This window comes from Salmo trutta, chromosome 38 (assembly GCF_901001165.1).
Source record: "Salmo trutta chromosome 38, fSalTru1.1, whole genome shotgun sequence".
Taxonomy (NCBI): Eukaryota; Metazoa; Chordata; class Actinopteri; order Salmoniformes; family Salmonidae; genus Salmo; species Salmo trutta.
This window is the reverse complement of record NC_042994.1, coordinates 10,509,773-10,531,924: the sequence shown is the minus strand read 5'-3', so window position 1 is coordinate 10,531,924 and position 22,152 is coordinate 10,509,773. Positions and strand designations below refer to the sequence as shown.

The window sequence follows — 22,152 nt, the reverse complement described above, 5'->3', positions numbered from 1 at the left end:
CAGTTTGATAAGGCACTGGAGAAGATTTGTTTTCTCCCATAGAGATGCATATAATACTGTAATATTATACACTATACTATTTTCTAATTCTGCCCATTAGTTATGGTATGTGTTATTATTATATTTCTATGGTTTCTACCATAAAGATACAGCAGAAAATACTAAACTCAGCAAAAAAAAGAAACGTCCTCACTGTCAACTGCGTTTATTTTCAGCAAACTTAACATGTGTAAATATTTGTATGAACATAACAAGATTCAACAACTGAGACATAAACTGAACAAGTTCGACAGACATGTGACTAACAGAAATGGAATAATGTGTCCCTGAACAAAGGGGGAGTCAAAATCAACAGTCAGTATCTGGTGTGGCAACCAGCTGCATTAAGTACTGCAGTGCATCTCCTCCTCATGGACTGCACCAGATTTGCCAGTTCTTGCTGTGAGATGTTACCCCACTCTTCCACCATGGCACCTGCAAGTTCCCGGACATTTCTGGGGGAATGGCCCAAGCCCTCACCCTCCGATCCAACAGGTCCCAGATGTGCTCAATGGGATTGAGATCCGGGCTCTTTGCTGGCCATGGCAGAACACTGACATTCCTGTCTTGCAGGAAATCATGCACAGAACGAGCAGTATGGCTGGTGGCATTGTCATGCTGGAGGGTCATGTCAGGATGAGCCTGCAGGAAGGGTACCACATGAGGGGGGAGGATGTCTTCCCTGTAACGCACAGCGTTGAGATTGACTGCAATGACAACAAGCTCAGTCCGATGATGCTGTGACACACCGCAGACCAAGACGGACCCTCCACCTCCAAATCGATCCCGCTCCAGAGTACAGGCCTCGGTGTAACTCTCATTCCTTCGACGATAAACGCAAATCCGACCATCCCCCCTGGTGAGACAAAACCATGACTCGTCAGTGAAGAGCACTTTTGGCCAGTCCTGTCTGGTCCAGCGATGGTGGGTTTGTGCCCATAGGCGACATTGTTGCCGGTGATGTCTGGTGAGGAACTGCCTTACAACATGCCTACAGGCCCTCAGTCCAGCCTCTCTCAGCCTATTGCGGACAGTCTGAGCACTGATGGAGGGATTGTGCGTTCCTGGTGTAACTCGGGCAGTTGTTGTTGCCATCCTGTACCTGTCCCGCAGGTGTGATGTTCGGATGTACCAATCCTGTGCAGGTGTTGTTACACGTGGTCTGCCACTGCGAGGACGATCAGCTGTCCATCCTGTCTCCCTGTAGCGCTGTCTTTGGCGTCTCACAGTACGGACATTGCAATTTATTGCCCTGGCCACATCTGCAGTCCTCATGCCTCCTTGCAGCATGCCTTAGACACGTTTACACAGATGAGCGGAGACCCTGGGCTTCTTTCTTTTGTTGTTTTTCATAGTCAGTAGAAAGGCCTCTTTAGTGTCCTAAGTTTTCATAACTGTGACCTTAATTGCCTACCGTCTGTAAGCTTTTAGTGTCTTAATTACCGTTCCACAGGTGCATGCTCATTAATTGTTTATGGTTCATTGAACAAGCATGGGAAACAGTGTTTTAACCCTTTACAATGAAGATCTGTGAAGTTATTTGGATTTTTACGAATTATCTTTGAAAGACAGGGTCCTGAAAAGGGGACGTTTCTTTTTTTGCTGAGTTTATAATACTGTTAAATACACTAATGGAGTTCTCATTCTATTGCTATGGTTTCTCCCATAGAGATACAGAAGAAAATACTATAATACTGTTAAATACAGTAGTTCTCATCCTTTTTCTATGGTTCCTCCCACAGGATGAGTTTCGACGAGGGGAGACAGTGGAATAAATACAGTTTCACCATGTCGCCCCTGTTTGTGGACGGGTTACTAGGGGAGCCGGGGGAGGAGACTCTCATTATGACGTAAATCAACTTTATTTACCCAATTTTGAATGAGAGAGAGACCGATAAGGGGAAACTCTGAACCGAAAGGGGTGGATGCAGGATTCAAACGTTGGCCCAGAAGTGTTACTGTATGTTGTCCGTATAGATTACAGCGCTTCCACTACACCACACAGTAAAATCAAATCCCATCTGATTGCAGATATACAGTATGTTTTATGTGTTAACATAATGAATTGAGATTGAATGAACCGTAACCGTGTTAGATGTGTTAACGTTGTGTGCGAGGGTGGGAGTTTTGCTCGTATCCAAACCACTTGTAGTAACGACATGCTGGCTGCCCATTTTCCCTAACATGAATGGAATAGATCCCTCTCAAGGTTTAGCGTCACATCAAAACCATCTGTCTCGGGATTATGATCACAGAGACATCAGTGGTGTTGGGAGACCGGCGACAGCAGAGCACTCCGTTTTGAAGAACATGAGGAACATCATCAAAAATAAAATAGACTATGGCTAAAGGACCGAATAGGAAAGTAGGGCTCTAAAAGTTCTTTCTGCATTATGTAGCAACATTGACTCAATAGTTTTAAGAAACATGGCATATGAAGTTTTCCGTCTTTTCTACAACTTATTTCCTTCTAGAATGACCCACTTAGCTATACTACATGCTCTTATTGTACTTTTTTGGTGTAAAACTTTGACGGCTGCTGCATAAGGTTTCCCGTAGCCCTTACATCAGTGTTTTCTAACACCTGTCATCACCGAAAACTGAGTGACGGACAGTTGACTTTGTAGTCAGCACGGCAATAGAAGGATAGGCCACAGCTGCTGAGACTGGGAGAGGGAAGGACAGAAGTGGGGGGAGAGAGAGAGAGTTGAGAGAGATGAGGGGAGAGACTGAGACAGAGAGCGAGGAAGATGGAATCAAAAGATAGGATAAATGACTTTCTCCCTGTAGGCCCAGAGTGCTATACACTTCTCTGAACCAGCTGAGACAGACAGGACTGTGGGATATGATACTGTTAGGAGATTGTTGACAGCCTACTACAGAGTACACAAAATTAAATGTGTACTCTTTTTCTCTGCATCTCTGTGTATGGACACCTCATTATTTATCATTAGTTCATTTCAGGCCATTTTCTTATCAGTTAATAATGATTTTACAGTTAGTGACAGTTGTAGACCAGCGCCTCAGTCCGTTAATTGATGGATTGTTTGTGATACATTTGTTGTTTGATTAGCAGAGAGAGGAGGTAAATTCCAGTAAAACTTAAAAACTGAGGTGGTGTTATAACCTTGAATTTGGGTTGAGGTTTTTGTTGAACCTATGGGGAATACACACCCTGTAAGACATATCTCTTTTGTTAAGTGATTAATTTAGATTCCATTAGTTGCCAAATGCAATTTCTCTAAAGCTTTTAGTAATAACTGTCATGTTCGTCCAAGTCAAAGAAAGAAAATATGTTGACTCCACACTTTTACATTCCTCTATCCAACTAAGTATATTTTTTTCAGCTCAGAAGTGACTTGTCTTGACTGATGCCTCAGTCTGACAACTGAGGAACTTCCTAATATGGGTGCCGTACCGGACACTCCTTAGTTTGACCTGTGTTTTTCCCTCTGCCACCCTAATCATTATAACCATACTGCTGTGTTTCAGTGTAGTGTACCTATCAGTGTTCACAGCTGCTGTGGCTTTGCTGTCTGACAACCAGATACCAGTGTACCTTTTCTGCTGCAGCTGTAAGGTTCCTTGCTGTTTGCAGGATCTTTGGACACGTCAGTCACCGGTCCGAGTGGCAGCTGGTCAAGATTGACTTCAGGTCCATCTTCAACCGGAGATGTACAGAGGGGGATTACCAGACATGGCACCTACACAATCGGGTAATGGCACCTACATACAGTTGAAGTCGGAAGTTTACATACACCTTAGCCAAATACTTTTAAACTCCGTTTTTCACAATTCCTGACATTTAATTATAGTAAAAATTCCCTGTCTTAGGTCAGTTAGGATCACCACTTTATTTTAAGAATGTGAAATGTCAGAATAATAGTAGAGAGAATGATTGATTTATTTCAGCTTTTATTTCTTTCATCACATTCCCAGTGGGTCAGAAGTTTACATACACTCAATTAGTATTTGGTAGCATTGCCTTTCATTTGCTTAACTTGGGTCAAATGTTTCGGGTAGCCTTCCACAAGCTTCCCACAATAAGTTGGGTGAATTTTGGCCCATTCCTCTTGACAGAGCTGGTGTAACTGAGTCAGGTTTGTAGGCCTCCTTGCTCGCAAACGCTTTTTCAGTTCTGTAGGATTGAGGTCAGGGCTTTGTGATGGCCGCTCCAATACCTTGACATTTTGCCACAACTTTGGATGTATGCTTGGGGTCATTGTCCATTTGGAAGACCCATTTGCAACCAAGCTTTAACTTACTGACTGATGTCTTGAGATGTTGCTTCAATGTATCCACATAATTTTCCTTGCTTATGATGCCATCTATTTTGTGAAGTGCACCAGCACCTCCTGCAGCAAAGCACCCCCACAACATGATGCTGCCACCCCCGTGCTTCACGGTTGGGATCGTGTTTTTCGGCTTGAAGGCCTCCCCCTTTTTCCTCCAAACATAACGACGGTCATTTAAGCAGAACAGTTCTATTTTTGTTTCATCAGACCAAAGGACATTTCTCCAAAAAGTACGATCTTTGTCCCCATGTGCAGTTGTGAACCGCTTTGCACTTTTCGCACCAAAGTACGTTCATCTTTAGGAGACAGAACACATCTCCTTTCTGAGCGGTATGACGGCTGCATGGTCCCATGGTGTTTATACTTGCGTACTATTGTTTGTACAGATGAACGTGGTACCTCCAGGCGTTTGGAAATTGCTCCCAAGGATGAACCAGACTTGTGGAGGTCTACAATTTTTTTCTGAGTTCTTGGCTGATTTCTTTTGATTTTCCCATGATGTCAAGCAAAGAGGCACTGAGTTTGAAGGTAGGCCTCGAAATACATCCACAGGTACACCTCCAATTGACTCAAATTATGTCAATTAGCCTATCAGAAGCTTCTAAAGCCATGACATCATTTTCTGGAATTTTCCAAGCTCTTTAAAGGCACAGTCAACTTAGTGTATGTAAACTTCTGACCCACTGGAATTGTGATACAGTGAATTATAAGTGAAATAATCTGTCTGTAAACAATTGTTGGAAAAATTACTTGTGTCATGCACAAAGTAGATGTCCTAACCGACTTGCCAAAACTATAGTTTGTTAACAAGAAATTTGTGGAATGGTTGAAAAACGAGTTTCATTGACTCCAACCTAAGTGTATGTAAACTTCCGACTTCAACTGTATGTTCTATATGCGCTATTTCTATGCCTCCTGTTCATAAGTTTTGTTTTTGCGTCTTACTTACAATTTTGTACACCAGCTTCAAACACAATATTTTTGCTTACGGGAAAATATATTTCACAGCGGTTTAGATGTTACAATGATTCTCTACACTATACTTGACACATTACCTGAAATTAGGCTAATTCTAATGAACTATTTCAATTTTAGCAACCAGGAAACAGCGGCGCGATTTTTGCACGATGTGTCTTTAACCTGCGACATAAAATGTTTTGTCATTTAGCATATTCTCTTATCCAGGTAAAGTGCCTTGCTCAAGGGTATCATCGGTAGATTTTTCACCTAGTCAACTTGGGGTTTCGAACCAGCGACCTCTCGGTTACTGGCTCAATGCTCTTAACCGCTGAGCTACATGCCGCCCCTACTGCTACTATGTGTGCTCTGTAGCCATTCCCACAAACCTCCATCTCTTATCATTTACTTGACAGAGAGGTCTAGATAGACCGAGACCCTTAATCGAATGAAAGACAGTTTTGACATGCACTGTACTGCTTGATCACTCCCCTATCTCCAACCTCTGCTTTGTGTTGAGCTGTTGAGTATGCGCTGTTCAGGTGCCGGGCGTTTCTCTCCCTCAGGCCCAAAAGCACTTAGACATACTCCCTCTAATTCTTGCTGATGTATGTATGTCTCTACAACTCTCTTTATAAAACACTGCCTACGTTTGAGCCAGAGCGAATGCTCTACCTCAAGCCTAGACAGACCCAGAGCCAAACATAAGGATGAGATGGAGAGTGCTTCTTTATTCTGACCGAGCTACCATAATCAACTCAGACATCTATATGATTGGGCTGGCCCTAACGATCAAAACATACAGCCATGGAAGTGGACAACAGTCCAACTCAATTATAGAGGTAAACATTGAAGAACAAATTGGGAACTGGCCCAAAGGAAAGGCTGTGGTGTTTTTTTTTAAAGCAACAGTCTGTGGCAGGGTAAGGTGTTGAAATGGCAAATTGTGGCTTTAAGACCATTTGGACCCAATCAGGCCATTTGTGTTATCACGTAGAGAGAAAGAGAGAACCAACTCTGCCTCTGAGGGGTACACTCCTCTTGCCTCCTGTTAAACCATCTGACTCTAGGAGAGAGAATGGCAGAACCACTATTTCACCCCTAAAAAAACCATTTAGATTCATCCAGCAAGGCCCTATGTATCAAAACGAAAAATCTTAATGTTTTTCCGAAACTAAGTCAAGCGAGCTGCAACAGCTTGGGTGTAGGATACATGAGAGAGAGAAGTGTTTTAAGTTTAGCATCGCTTACCACTAGCACACCACACAACATGAGCCTCAGTGGGCAGCAATACAAAAAAAGCCCATGTAAAGGAAAAAGCAACGGCATGCCTTTTCACACACATGATGATACAGGCATGGTTCACCGCACTGCAGTAAATTATTTATGATGATGGGAAATGTAACAAAAACAACCCCTTTTCTCTGTTTTTTTTTTCAATTCATAAAATATATCCACAGGGCGAACCGTGCATCATGGGAGTGAAAAGAATCTACAGGAAGTTGAAGCCCATAGCCAGGTGCGTTATGGGTAAGACGTACTCGGTCACGATGACCTCGGAGCCCTGCGACTGCACTGAGGCCGACTTTGAGTGGTGAGTAGACAGATGGGTCCCGCTTCACATTAATTATCCCTGAATTATGCAGAAGTAGGTACAGTGTAAATACAATGTAAGTAAACTGGCACACAATACACGTAGTAAACATTACACAAGTTAACGGATTACTTGAGTGGAATAGTACTGGAATAGATCAATAAACGGAACTGGCTGATGGTACTTGAGGAGAGACTCCAGCACACTACTCGAACACAAACACATCTAGCGTTACAACTTCTGCCTAAGCCGCCCTATCAATATACCACTGGCATATGGAGTGGAGGATGAAAAAAAGAAGCCTGGAAGCGAAGGATAAAAAGATAAGGGATCACCGTCATGGTGAAGCTCACTCCAGATTAGAATTGCAGAGGAGACTTAGCTTCTGGATTCTCTTGGAGGCTGCCCCGGCTAAATGGAATGCAGTCAACTGCACCACTCCAAGCTGTGTGTGTGTTGAAGAATGAAGGAAAAAGCACAGAGAGAGAGGAGGGTTGACAGGATCCAAGTTTGCATGGGGATAGGGAGTGGGATAGGTGTGTGTGTGTGTGTGTGTGTGTGTCTTTCTCCTTGAATGTCTGCCATTGCTCTTTCCTACAATGTCACCATACGTTTAAGAAACAAACTAACTCTGTCACTGCTTTTGTGGCTTTCAGCTTTTGTCAGTGACTCTCTGTTCATCGACGACACATTTCCAAAGCATATTTGCTACAAACTTCACAATCCATTTCTTTGAATTATCTATCAGTATTATTAATGTTGCTTTTGTTAATTCCCAAATCCGTGGGCCCCTTGAGTGAGGCGGTAAACTTGGAATGAGTTTTAGTAAGAGCCGATTAATCATCGGGCTTAATAGCGTTCATTAACTATCACAACACTTCTGCATCTGTGTGCATGTCTGCCTAATTGGGCCAATTTGTTCCTATCGTTTTGAGGACGCGCGTGCTGGCAATGTTGCCTTTTAATGATAGGACAAACAAACCAGAGCTGTGTTTAAAAAAGTTTTTTTGTCAAATCAGTTTGTTTGAGATGTGTTTTCAGGCCCCAGTGCAGAGTCCCACCCCAAACCCTCAAAGACAATTCCTCTATGTCACATAAATTAAATATATCAAAACAAACTTCATAGAATTTCACTCGACTGTGTTAATGTTATTATTGTAGCATAAACAACTTTGTCTGGTTTTGAAAAACTAAAAAGACAATCATATTAGTACAGCATTTCTGTAAAATCAATAAGTGCCATTGAAATTCTTCAATTATTTTGACACCAGGGTCACCAGTATGAGTCAGGAATTGAATCACTTATAGAAGTTTGCTGTGTAGCATTTCACTCGACTGTTGTTTATTTTGGTATGATCCAAACATTACAGTGACTATGGCTACGATAGGCGGAGTGACGGCAAGTGCACCCCCGCCTTTTGGTTCCTCCCATCGTCCATGTCTAGAAGCTGCACCACAGGGACTACTTTCATCAACAGCACTGGGTAAGCAGATTATTCCCAGGACTCTCATTAGCCTCTTACAGATGTTGGATCTTAATTTGTTCACCCCGTTGATGGAGAACTTTCCTGAAATGCAGGAAATGTAACATGTGTAGTGTATTTGAGGTTTAAAAAGGCTTCTGAAGTTACAAAAAATGTATCAATCCTTACAAAAATGTTCAGTAGCCCTTTCCTACCGTCAATGACCAAAAGAGCCATTTTTGGTGGAATGCTATTCATATTTTTCATAAAAACAACTAAAATCCAGTGTTTCTATGTCAAAACGTTTTGGTATATTTCAGTCTTCTGTAATGTGTATATAAATAGTAATTTTGGGATGCAAACTCAAAATGTAATACATTTGAACTGTATATCGGACATGGTACAGGTGTCTTCTTTTTTTAAGCCCATAACCTTGTGTGTGAGATGTATACTCTTGTTTCAAAGTAGATTTGTTAAAGACAACCAATAATCACACTGTGTGACCCGGATTTAGCCCACTGCAAACGTACGCTTGGACTGCAAACGTACGCTTGGAATAAGGATATTTATTAAGAGAATGTGTTCTCAATAGCCAACCTGCTAACCTGCTAAGGTCGTTCTTCTCGATGCTCATCTATCCATCAGCAAAGCTTCTAACCGCGGTTGTGACCTATGTACATTCAGCTACAGGAAGGTTGTGTCCAATAACTGCACAGCGGGTGTGATAGCAGAGTACACGGCCAGGAGGCAGCACTGTCCCACCCAGGCCCCCAAAGGCCTGCACCTCGTCACCAGTGAAGGAAAGCTGACAGCTACGCTGGGCACCAATGTCACCTTCCTGGTGTTTCTTGAAGAGGTGAGTGGTTTTTCCTAAGGAGCAATACAGTAACTGGCTCCCTGTTCATTCAGACCGGGCGCTGACTTTAACTCAGTATTGGAAAATGTATGTCAACTCTCCACTTCTGTAATAGCAACAAAATACTCTCTATTCTCTTACTATGCCATTACATCTTCATATAAAGTGTTACCAAATAACATGTTCATGGAAATACCTACAGTAGCTAGTGTAAGCGTACCGTTTTCTTTCTTCAATCGTTGATGACTGTTACCTCCTGTATAGGGCGACGGAGCCAGGACGAGCATCATGGTGGACTTCGGGGACGGTCACGCTCTGACCTACTCCAACGTGAGCTCCATAGAGAATGGGGTCAAGCACGTCTACAAGGCTGTCGGGATCTACCGTGTGACAGCTACAGCAGAGAACAGCCTGGGGTCGGAGAGCGTGGTGCTGTACCTCCACGTCACATGTGAGTCTGTCTCTCACTGTGGGTTCACAAGTCACGGTCTTTAACCTTTAACATGTGAGTGTAGTTACATACTTTAGCTTAGTTTAGCTTACCTTACCTTACTGTACCTTACCTGACGTCAGTGTAGCCCGTAATCTACAGACATATGAGTGAGGTAGTTATACAATTCTGACACACAAAATTGTTCCTTTGCAGACTTTTACTTGCATAGAACAGTGTTTCCCAAGTACCCCAACAGTACACATTTGTATTGTAGTCCTGGTCAAACACACCTCATTCAACTCATTGAAGGCTTGATGATTAGTTGACAAGTTGAATCAGGTGTGCTTGTCCAAGGTTACAATACAAATGTGTACTTTTGGGGGTACTCGAGGACCAGGGTTGGGAAACACTGGCATAGAACATTATATTTGTTATCTGTTTGTGTAATATGCATGTCATGATCCGACATCAGTGGAGATTAAGGTAGCCTAAATCCATTACAATTCCAGTCAAACCGAAGCCATTTTCTCTATACAATACCCCTTCAGGGTACCCCCACTCTAACTCTAACATGCAAGTCATTCCCGTCTTCTCTGTGATGATGGGGCTGACCACCCCTGGTGGTTTCGTGGGTGACAGATGTAACGTAGTTGACTTATTGATCAGGGAGCTGTGGGACCTTGCAATCTGTCCATCTTGATGTGCCAGCCGTTACAAATGGGGACCAGCCAGGACTCAGGAGTGCCAGGGATGAAAAATAACACACAGATGGCGACCACAACGTCCCAGAATCCTCTGAATGCAGCTCACTTTTTTTTTTGTTATGTGCCTTCAATTCATAAGGGGCCCATAGATGGATACTCTGAAGTTTTCTGCTTACCTTAATTTAATTAGAGGCCCCAAAACTTTAAGGAGTCAATCGGTTCACTGTAATATGTACTTTTTGTGCCTTCATTTCATATTATAAGGGGCTACAAACTTACTTTGTGGATTCAGTCAGTTCACTGTGATGCATTTTTAGGGCAGATCATTTTGAATGCAACTTCATACATTTCGTAAGAGGCCCCAAAACGTTGTGGAGTCAGTCTCAGTGGGTTCACTGTCATGTATTTTTGTTACTTTGAGTAGGTCAGCTGGAGTATATCCATCTCTCCGCTCCCTTTGTGGCGGTGAAGAGTAAGGAAGTCAACCTCACTGCTGTGCTGTGGCCTAGCCAAGTGGGAACAGTCACCTACATCTGGTGGTTCGGAAATAACACTGAGGTAAGATAAGATACTTCAATACTGCTGGGACTTGTAGTTTTATTGTGTGCTCATCCTTCACACTGTAAGATAAAGTGACGTGAAGAAAGATTTGTGCCAGATTTACAAATTAGAGCAGTATTTGTCTGACTTAATTCAGAATTTGTTTTGGTTGGTTGGGCAACGAGTTTAGCTACTAATGCAGCTGCTAGCTATTCTAGTACATGAGGAAATGATCCAGAATTAACATGTCTGAGCCATTTCAAAAACAAATGGAGATCCAAGTAACGACAGAGAGAACTGCTGGTGTCTCATGGAACTCTCCCCGGACAGTTCTATGCAGCACAGCTGCGATCATGGTTCCTTGGGGGGCGATGTGAGTTGTGTTTATGTGTGTGGCTGCCTGCCTGCCTCCCGGCTGACACCTATGTAGTGTAAATAGTGCCTGTGTGAGATGTTAACAAGGTTGATAAGGGCCTCCCTTGGGAACCCCCGTGCTCTCTCGCTCTTCCCCTCTCTCGCTCTTCCCCTCTCTCGGTCGCTCTCTCTCTCTCCCGCTCGTTCCCTCTCTCTCTCCCTTCCCCTCCCTTCCCCTCTCTCTCTCCCTCCCCCTCCCTTTCCCACTCTCTCTCTCTCTCTCTCTCTCTCTCTCTCTCTCTCCCTGTCTCCTCTCTTTCTCTTTGTAGCCGATAATCACCCTGGAAGGGAGCGTGGCGTGCACGTTCTCCCGGGAAGGCGTCAACACTGTCACCGTGCAGGTGTCCGCTGGGAACGCCATCCTGCAGGACCGGAAAACCATCGCTGTCCACGGTGAGCAGTGAGCAGTTTTTTTGTTTGTTTTTGTATTGTAAACAGCCAGACAGCCATGTATACTGCTGGAGGTTTGTTTCTAGTTGACTGTAGATTTTAATGCACTTGAGGTTGGCTAGTAAGTATGATTTAATGTAGCTGTTTAGAAGTAGTTAAAAGTAATTGTTCACTACTCATTCATTTAACACATTCATTATTTCAGACAATAGGGCAGAAATAAAAAGCATCATCATCAGCTGATCATCATATAGTTGTTTCTCTGTGTAGAATATTTCAGGTCACATCTACTAGCCTTCTCATCTAACCTGGATGACCACAACCCCGACGTGGCCGAATGGAGACTGGACATCAGCAGAGTCATCAAGAACTCCATGGTCAAAGTGAGTGGTCCTTGTATCTAACTGTATATTACATGCACACACACACACACACACACACACACACACACACACACACACACACACACACACACACACACACACACACACACACACACACACACACACACACACAGTATATACTGAGCAGAAATATAAATGCAACATGCAACAATTTTACTGAGTTACAGTTCATATACGGAAATCAGTCAATTCAAATAAATTAATTAGGCCCTAATCTATGGATTTCACATGACTGGGTAGCGGCACAGCCATGGCACAGCCCACCCACTTGGAAGCCAGGTCCAGCCAATCCCAAATATTTTTTCCCCACAAAAGGGGCTTTATTACAGACAGAAATACTTCTCAACACCCCCCCGCCCCACCTCAAATGATCCCACAGGTAAAGAAGCCGGATGTGGAGGTCCTGGGCTGGCATGGTTACAAGTGGTCTACGATTGTGAGGCCAGTTGGAAGTACTGCCAAATTCTCTAAAACGATGTTGGAGGCAGCTTCTGGTAGAGATATGAAAATTATATTCTCTGTCAACAGCTCTGGTGGACTTTCCTGCAGTCAGCATGCCAATTGCACGCTCCCTCAAAACTTGAGACATCTGTGGCATTGTGATGTGTGACAAAACTACACTTTTAAAGTTATATTTTATTGTCCCCAGCACAAGGTACACCTGTGGAATGATCATGCTGTTTAATTAGCTTCTTGATATGCCACACCTAACAGCGATGTAAACAAATTTGTGCACAACATTTGAGAGAAATAAGCTTTTTGTGCATATGGAAAATGTCTGGGATTTTTTATTTCAGCTCATGAAACATGTGATCAACACTTTGGCGTTTATATTTTGCTTCAGTGTATTTAGTCTGTTGCCCACTTTACAATACATTCCCTGTGACCTCAGGTCGTGACTGAGATGTTAACTGGCAAGGGAAAATTACTTCAAGTACATTCTAAATTGCTGTTGCACTGCCTTCCCTGTCACATTGAACTATGGAATTGCTGGTCGCCTGTGAGTTCAGGGTTGTATTTGGTGAGGCCATACATGCACAAATAAATCTCACTGAATGTCTGATTGTCATGGTTTGGTGAATTTAGGCCCAGCTGAACTGTAGCTTTGAATGTTATCACCAGTCAGTGTGAGGGACATACACTACATGAACAAAAGTATGTGCACACCTTCTTGTCAAACGTCACATTTCAAAATCTTTGACATTAATATGGAGTTGGTCAGTTCTGAACATGGGAAAATCAAAAGAAATCAGCCAAGACCTCAGAAAAAAAGTCCTATGTCGACATAACCTGAAAGCCGCTCAGCAAGGAAGAAGCCACTGCTCCAAAACCACCATAAAAAGGCCAGACTACGGTTTGCAACTGCACATGGGGACAAAGATTGTACTTTTTGGAGAAATGTCCTCTGGTCTGATGAAACAAAAATAGAGCTGTTTGGCCATAATGACCATTGTTATGTTTGGAGGAAAAAGGGGGAGGCTTGCAAGCCGAAGAACACCATCCTAACCGTGAAGCATGGGGGTGGCAGCATCATGTTGTGGGGGTGCTTTGCTGCAGGAGGGACTGGTGCACTTCACAAAATAGATGGCATCATGAGGAATGAAAAATATGTGGACATATTGAAGCAACATCTCAAGACATCAGTCATCAAAGACAGGAAGTTAAAGCTTGGTCACAAATGGGTCTTCCAAATGGACAATGACCCCAAGCATACTTCCAAAGTTGTGGCAAAATGGCTTAAGGACAACAAAGTCAAGGTATTGGAGTGGCCATCACAAAGCCCTGACCTCAATCCTATAGAAAATGTGTGGGCAGGAGTAAGACAGGGAATGTTTACTAGGATTAAATGTCAGGAATTGTGAAAAACTGAGTTTAAATGTATTTGGCCGAGGTGTATGTAAACTTCCGACTTCAACTGTATATATCAAACCTAAAAATGCTTAGTCATGGCTGGTTCCACCCCTCCCATGCAGATTGGGGCATCATAAGCCACCTTGGGTCCATCTTGTGGTTATGTGCACCGGGTGTTGTTTACCCCTCCCTAACGTAGTTTCTCAGAAGAAAAAATGATTAGGACAAATAGGGGTTTGTTCTACCCCATCCAGGCTATCTCTATCTCAGGTCACACACAGTACTACTAGTTATGAAAATCTCTTACGATTTGTTCAGCACATCATTGTTAACTATTAATTTTCAAACAAAGCAGATAAATAGGTATTTTTTCTCACAGGTCGGGCACTGATGTTAGGCGATTAGGCCTGGCTCGCAGTCGGCATTCCAATTCATCCCAAAGTGTTCTATGAGGTTGAGGTCAGGGCTCTGTGCAGGCCAGCCAAGTTCTTCCTCACTGATCTCGACAAACCATTTCTATATGGACCTCACTTTGTGCACGGGGCATTGTCATGATGAAACAGGAAAGGGCCTTCCCCAAACTGTTGCCACAAAGTTGGAAGCACGGAATCGTCTAGAATGTCATTGTATGCTCTAGCATTAAGATTTCCCTTCTCTGGAACTAAGGGGCCTAGCCCAAACCATGAAACAGCCCCAGACAATTATTCCTCTTTCACCAAACTTTACAGTTGGCACTATGCATTTGCGCAGGTAACGTTCTCTTGGCATCCGCCAAACCCGGAGTCATCCGTTGGATTGCCAGATGGTGAAGTGTGATTCATCACTCCGAGGAACGCTTTTCCACTGCGTTGGGGCAGTAACCGAGTCCAATGGCAGGGAGCTTTACACCACTCCAGCTGACGCTTGGCATTGCGCATGGTGATCTTAGGCTTGTGTGCGGCTGCTCGACCGTGGATACCCATTTCATGAAGCTCCTGACGAATAGTTCTTGTGTTGACGTTGCTTCCAGAGGCAGTTTTGAATTCGGTAGTGGGCTACGCACTTCAGCACTCGTCAGTCCCGTTCTGTGAGCTTGTGTGGCCTACCACTTCATTGCTGAGCCGTTGTTGCTCCTAGATGTTTCCACTTCACAATAACAGCACTTACAGTTGACCGGGGCAGCTCTAGCAGGGCAGAAATTTGACGAATGAAAGGTGGGATCCTATGACAGTGCCACGTTGAAAGTCACTGAGCTCTTCAGAAAGGCCATTCTACTGCCAATGTTTGTTTATGGAGATTGCATGGCTGTATGCTCAATTTTATACACCTGTCAGCAACAAGTGTGCTGAAATAGCCTAATTCACTAATTTGAAGGGGTGTCCACATACTTTTGTATATATAGTGAATTTCAAATCCACACATGACATATGACCTGTTTGGTAGACATTGTAGTATTCACAAAATGTATTGAATTGCTCATACTATTCAGTATTTTTGAGAACGGAAATCGTACCATATTTGATGCGAACAGCTCAGGACCTGAGTAGTATGATCATTTCAGATCTAAGTCTCATTGATGTTAGTAATAATGTATCACAGTGAGTATCGCAGCAATGTATCACAGTCACACTAATTACGACCATCCAGACAATTCCTATTTTTCGATGCCGCTGCTTTCCTCTTTGATGATGTGCTTAGTGACATGAAAAGCGATCCAGTCTGGTCCAAATGGTTGATGGGGAATTCTTCCTCTTACTCCTCCTCTTTCTGTTCTTCTTCCCTTTCCTCTTCATCTTCCTCCTCTCCATCTCCCTCCTCTTCATCTTCCTCCTCTCCCTCCTCTTCATCTTCCTCCTCTCCATCTCCCTCGTCTCCCTCTCCATCTCCCTCTTCTTCTTTTCCTCTTCCTCTCCCAACTCCTCATCTTACCCTTCTCCCTTCTCATCTCTCTCTTCTTTCTCTCCCTCCACCTTATCTTTCTCTAGGCCACAGGGGTGACCCCGGAGCGGCTCCTTGTCACTGTCCTACCAGGGTTGCCCACGGCAGCAGAGTTTTTCCTCCTGCCAGACAAAGAGTTAACGGAGGGCAAGCCGGAGAAGAACTCAGCTCATTTAGACCAGGTATGATTGATTAAATAACAGGCATTTTGTGTGAGTTGAAACATAGACATAACATATTATAGGCCTTAGCCTTATTCAAAAGACATGATATAATGGCTTATTCATGTTTGTAACAGGTTAAAAAAGCATTATATCTGTCAGTGTTACCTGTCAGTTAAATATTACCAAAATGGGTATCTGACAACTACATTTCCATAAAAGTAAACCATAAAATTCAATTCATTAAGTTCCTATATTGATTCATGCCAGATGTTTGAGTGGGAGTAGGAGCATACTTTTTATGAGTTAATTTGACATATACTTACTCTGAATTATCCCTGAATGACATTTGGAGCTATATTTCAGGGGGATATTACTCTGCTTGTTGGATGTTTTGAGTTTGACAGCTAAGCAGTTGTTTTCTTGCACCAACATGTTCGCCATCTGTTGATTTCCTTGTTATTCCATTTGGCATAATTTAGAAGTCTCCACTGAACTAAAACATGAGTAGGCTTAGAAATATTCATTTTTCTAACATTCCTCACTAATACATTGCTGTGTTGGTCTATACTGCTACAAGGTCTGAGAACAGAATTGCAACATACTTATATGTTCAAGGCTGAGTTCATATTTTCTCCAGTAGATGTCAATATTATCCGCATGGGCTTACACACACACACACACACACACACACTGAAGAATATCAACTAGCCTCATCAATAAGTGTGACAAGCTTTAAAAGTCATCACTGCTGACAACTTTACTGTAGAATACCCCGAGTCATCTCTATGTGAGAGGGTGGGGGTTGCAGTCTTTCACAGGAATAAACCCAGACAAAGATAGTGTCTCTGCTGATACTGGCCACTGAATCACCAGCAGGTATCAAGATGTACTGAATTAGCTCCTAGGCCCATAAAATAGATAATGGATGATCATTAAAAAGATGTAAGTAGAATAGAACCAGGAAGAAATTAATTGTATTTCCCCCCCTCAAATCTGCCTGATAGCCTGGCAATGGCAAGACCCTTCTCACTCAGGTCCCAGCAATACATCTTTATTCAAGGTTTGCATCTTGAAAGTGTAATGTGCGGTTGTGCTTATTAGATTGTATAATAGATTTAGTGACCCCGATATATACAGTGAGAAAAGTAATTATTCATAGCTATAGTCTAATTTTAAACTTGGTAAGAAATATAAAAGCTTGAAGGAATGTGAAGGACTGGGAGAAACTACTCATATCACAATTAATTTGGTAAATGAGGCAGATAAAATTAATGAAGCCTAGCAAAGAAATAACACTGGGAATTTGTTTAGCCAGGGTCTTTCTATGCATGACCTGCATACATATTCTCTGTTTTAGTCTTTAGCTTGAATGCAAAGTAAAAAGGATACAACTTTGTTAAATGACATATCTGACAAAATGTGTTTACAGTTTAGATTTATAATGGTACAAATCATCATTTGTGTGATTGACATCATATGGACGGTATAGTTCAGGGGACTATGTCCGGACTAAATTGGAAGCATCATGAAATGGAACACTGTATTCCAGTTGTAGCCTCCAGGTCAGGGTGGTACGTCTGATTTATCTCCAAACTGCACGTTCTCTGTGCAGAAGGTTACTTGTCGCTCTAAAAACCCGGAGTAAAAGCCAGGTTTTTCATCAAATAGGCCCTACATTATGTATTAAAGTGGTGAGAACCGGCATGGATTCATCCATAGATATTTCACTTTAAATGGGTTTCTGGGTGGAGGGAGGGTGCAGTGAGCCGTGGGGTGTGTAGTATCAGTGAGTCGTGGTGGGTATCAGTAAGTATGTGGTGGAAAGATCTGCCTCAGCATGGTATGCATGAGAAGAAACTCATTCTGAAACGAACCAATAATATGACTAGAGTAGTTATACTGGTTATACTATTTAATGATACTGCTGGATGTCTTCTACTCTGTCTCTTATACTGTATGGTGAAGTGTATTTAGATGATTTATGCAGTTTAGATACAGTTGGATTTGATTTAGTGTTGACCTATAGACTAGAGGTCAAGAGCGTTGGGACAGTAACCGAAAGGTTGCTGGTTTGAATCTCCGCTCCGACTAGGTGAAACATCTGTTAATCAGTCACGTGAGCCGAATACAACAGGTGTAGACCTTACCATGAAATGCTTACTTACAAGCAGTTAACCAACAAAGAATGCACTTCAAGAAAGAGTTAAGAAAATAGTTACCAAATCAACTAAAGTAAAATATAATACAAAGTAACACAATAAAATAACAATAATGAGGCTAATAACGATACAGTGGGTACCGGTACCGAGTCAATGTGCAGGAGTACAGGTTAGTCTAAGGTCATTTATACATGTACAGTAGGTAGAGTGACTATGCGTACATAATAAACAGTGAGTAGCAGGTGTAAAAACAAATGGGAGGGGATGGGTGTCAATGTAAATAGTACGGGTGGCCATTTGATTAATTGTTCAGCAGTCTTATGGCTTGGGGGTAGAAGCTGTTAAGGAGCCTTTTGGTCCTAGACATGGCGCTCCGGTACCGCTAGCCATACAGTAGCAGAGAAAACAGTTTATGACTGGGTGACTGGAGTCTTTGACAATTTTTTGGGCTTTCCTCTGACACCGCCTAGTATATAGGTCCTGGATGGCAGGAAGCTTGGCCCCATTGATGTACTGGGCCGTATGCACTACCCTCTGTAGCGCATTATGGTCAGATGCCTAGCAGTTGTCGTACCAGGAGGTGATGCAACCGGTCAGGATGCTCTCGATGGTGCAGCTGTAGAACTTTTTGAGGATCTGGGGACCCATGCCAAATCTTTTCAGTCTCCTGAGGGGGAGAAGCTTTTGTCATGCCCTCTTCACGACTGTCTAGGTGTGTTTGGACCATGATAGTTCGTTGGTGATGTGGACACCAAGGAACTTGAAACTCTCGACCCGCTCCACTACAGCCCCGTCAATGTTAATGGGGGCCTGTTCGGCCCGCCTTTTCCTGTTGTCCACGATCAGCTCCTTTGTCTTGTTCACATTGAGGGTGAGGTTGTTGTCTTGGCACCACACTGCCAGGTTTCTGACCTTCCTATATAGGCTGTCTCATCGTTGTCGATGCCAGGACAACAACGTGTGCCCTTGAGCAACGGCACTCAACCCTAATTGCTCCTCTAAGTCGCTCTGGATAAGACGCTGAATGTAAATGTACTCTTACAGATCTCTGATATAAAAAGTTCTAATACGTTGATTTAGAAATCTTACTACTCTAATTATTATGGAAATCGATGCGCATATAATTTTTTTAATTCATGTTTTTTGTCGTGTTTGTCTCTCCCGCTCTAGCTCTCTGAAATCTTACTTAGCGCCCTCAACCAAAACCTGGTCCAGTTCACCCTTCGGCCTGGGGTCCAGGTCACAGTATATGCTGCACATTTGTCTGCAGGTAAGTGTCTGCATCTCTTCGAATACAAATACCTACATTTTGTTTGTGTTTGCTAGGTGTATTGAGGATAACTGGGTCTTTTTAATGAGTATATAGATGGATAGAGATAGTTCTAGATAGAAATAGAGAGCTAGGGCCCGTATTCACAAAGTGTCTCAGAATAGGACTGCAGATCTAGGAACAGTTTTGCCTTTTAGATCATAACAAATAAGATTATATGGAAAGGAAGGACCTGATCCTAGATCAGCACTCCTACACTAAGACACTTTGTGAATACAGGCCCAGGAGGTCTATTTCCTGCCCAGCGACTAACTAACACCCCCCAACCCTGTTGTCTGATTGGCTCCCATCATGTAGCTACACAGAGACATTCAGAGAGTGAGCATCGTTACAAGTATGTGTGCCTCTTCCTTTTGGGGATGCTGCTACTGTCCTAGGGGCTTATAAGATAAAGAGTAAGAGAAGTCAATAAATACTTACCGTATCAAAAACGTAATCACAATACAATTTCATATTTTTTTTAAATTATTTTGTTATATTTTGTATTTTATTAATTAGTAGGTGTCTGTTTTCATGTTGACTTCTTAAACGCATGATTTACTTGTTCTCTATGGAAACTGTTTGGAATTTAATGTATACTGTACTGTGTGACTCTTGTCTCCCACCTCTACAGCGCCCCTAGTGGACACGAGTGAGAACCACAGCGGCTCGGCCATGCTGATGCTGCTGTCGGTTGTGGTTCTGGGTTTGGCGATATTTGTCGTCTACAAATTCAAAAGGTACAGTGCTCATGATATACTGTAGAGATGATCTCGATACCCCATATCTGGTTGTAAGTTGCTAGGACGTTGGGAGAATGTTACTAACCAAGTGGGAAAGTTCCTCAGTGTTGACGAAACATTTTGAGTTAGCTAGGACACTGAGGAGGGAGCTATTCGACTAGGGTCTAATCTCACTTGTGACACCAATTGTGAGCTATGAGCTACAGTATAATTATGGTTATATATCAGAAAGAACATTGGGTAAAATTACTAACCAAATGGGAGTTACTGAGTGTCTAGACATTTGGCATTTAACAAAAATACTGTCCGTCAAACGTCTGTGAAAACGTTCAGTTTCAAGGGAGAAATGGCTTATCTCTCAACTTTCTTAGAATCCTTTTGTCGAGGCATTTCCTCTGTCCGCAAATGAAATGCCAGTCAGCCTTCAGGCATTATCGATATTTAGCCCTTTGAGCATTGCTAGTTGACCTTTCTGAAATGTTAAATTATTTCCGTCCACCATGGTACAGTTCTGTGTGAAAAGGGCAGTAGGGGTCAATGAGACAAGATCTATAGAGAGAAACAGAAGAAGGAGAGAAAGAGAGTGCAACAACGTATAGATTTTAGAACATACATGTGTTTATACAGTAGAATGTCTAATTGCCTTCCTTTTTTTATAATATTGTATTTTTGTGTTCCCTTTCTTTTTTGCATCAAATACAAGCAAACACATACGAACAGCAACTTACAGATACACACAAACAACGACTACAGTTGAAGTCGGAAGTTTACATACACCTCGGCCAAAATTCACAATTCCTGACATTTAATCCTAGTAAAAATTCCCTGTTTTAGGTCAGTTAGGATCACCACTTTATTTTAAGAATGTGAAATGTCAGAATAATAGTAGAGAGAAGGATTTACTTCAGCTTTTATTTCTTTCATCACATTCCCAGTGGGTCAGAAGTTTACGTACACTCAATTAGTATTTGGTAGCATTGCCTTGAAATTGTTTAACTTGGGTCAAACGTTTCGGGTCGCCTTCCACAAGCTTCCCACAATAAGTTGGGTGAATTTTGGCCCATTCCTCCTGACAGAGCTGGTGTAACTGAGTCAGGTTTGTAGGCCTCCCTGCTTGCACATGCTTTTTCAGTTGCTTTTTCAGCCATGACATCATTTTCTGGAGTTTTCCAAGCTGTTTAAAGGCACAGTCAACTTAGTGTATGTAAACTTCTGACCCACTGGAATTGTGATACTGTGAATTATAAGTGAAATAATCTGTTTGTAAACAATTGTTTGAAAAATGACTTGTGTCTTGCACAAAGTAGATGTCCTAACCGACTTGCCGAAACTATAGTTTGTTAACAAGAAATGTGTGGAGTGGTTGACAAACAAGTTTTATTGACTCCAACCTAAGTGTATGTAAACTTCCTTCTCCTCTGCCCAGACCCTCTGCCTTCCAAAGACATACAGTATTATTATAACTATTTTACATACAAATATATACAAAATTATACATAAGGCCGGAAGGCATCGAAACAAAGCATTTAAGTCAACTCGTTATGTCTCCTGGGTGCGTCTACACATTATTGGGTTGTAAAGAGGAGCATCAGAATTATTTGGTCCCCAAGGCAGGCAATGCAGGCAATCCCTCCCATTTTATTAGTCTGGCAAATGTCTTTATCCCCCGTCTCATTGTAAATATTTCCTCAAGGAAGATCCCAGGCCTCAACGTCTATGCGCAGATGCAGAACGAAAAAGAACAAGAAATGATCCAGAGTCCAGTAAGTCCGACGGAAAGCACCCTGGTGTCCCCGAACACTCCGAGGGAGCTGGTGACTTCTCCGGAGCTTATGGACACAGAGTTGAACACACGGCCCATCGGTGAGTGACTATGCCATTTTTATTTAAAAAAAAATATTATTATTATTTTTATTTTAG

The 22,152-nt window shown here is 42.6% G+C and overlaps 1 protein-coding gene across 3 annotated transcripts in view; it reads left to right on the top strand.

The window, feature by feature from the left end:
* LOC115178059 (VPS10 domain-containing receptor SorCS1-like) overlaps nucleotides 1-22,152 on the top strand; it is a 167,059-nt gene that overhangs the window by 143,458 nt on the left and 1,449 nt on the right. Inside the window, exons 14-26 of one of the 3 annotated variants that reach the window (XM_029739085.1) lie at nucleotides 1,782-1,889; nucleotides 3,638-3,755; nucleotides 6,752-6,885; nucleotides 8,256-8,369; nucleotides 9,033-9,204; nucleotides 9,469-9,655; nucleotides 10,766-10,899; nucleotides 11,565-11,688; nucleotides 11,956-12,068; nucleotides 15,905-16,039; nucleotides 19,351-19,450; nucleotides 20,124-20,229; nucleotides 21,926-22,095. In XM_029739085.1, coding sequence (XP_029594945.1) covers nucleotides 1,782-1,889; nucleotides 3,638-3,755; nucleotides 6,752-6,885; nucleotides 8,256-8,369; nucleotides 9,033-9,204; nucleotides 9,469-9,655; nucleotides 10,766-10,899; nucleotides 11,565-11,688; nucleotides 11,956-12,068; nucleotides 15,905-16,039; nucleotides 19,351-19,450; nucleotides 20,124-20,229; nucleotides 21,926-22,095 — 1,715 coding nt within the window. Of the gene's footprint in view, nucleotides 1-1,781; nucleotides 1,890-3,637; nucleotides 3,756-6,751; nucleotides 6,886-8,255; nucleotides 8,370-9,032; nucleotides 9,205-9,468; nucleotides 9,656-10,765; nucleotides 10,900-11,564; nucleotides 11,689-11,955; nucleotides 12,069-15,904; nucleotides 16,040-19,350; nucleotides 19,451-19,807; nucleotides 19,906-20,123; nucleotides 20,230-21,925; nucleotides 22,096-22,152 lie in introns of those variants that run through there. The other 2 variants (XM_029739086.1, XM_029739087.1) reach the window with 2 other exon arrangements.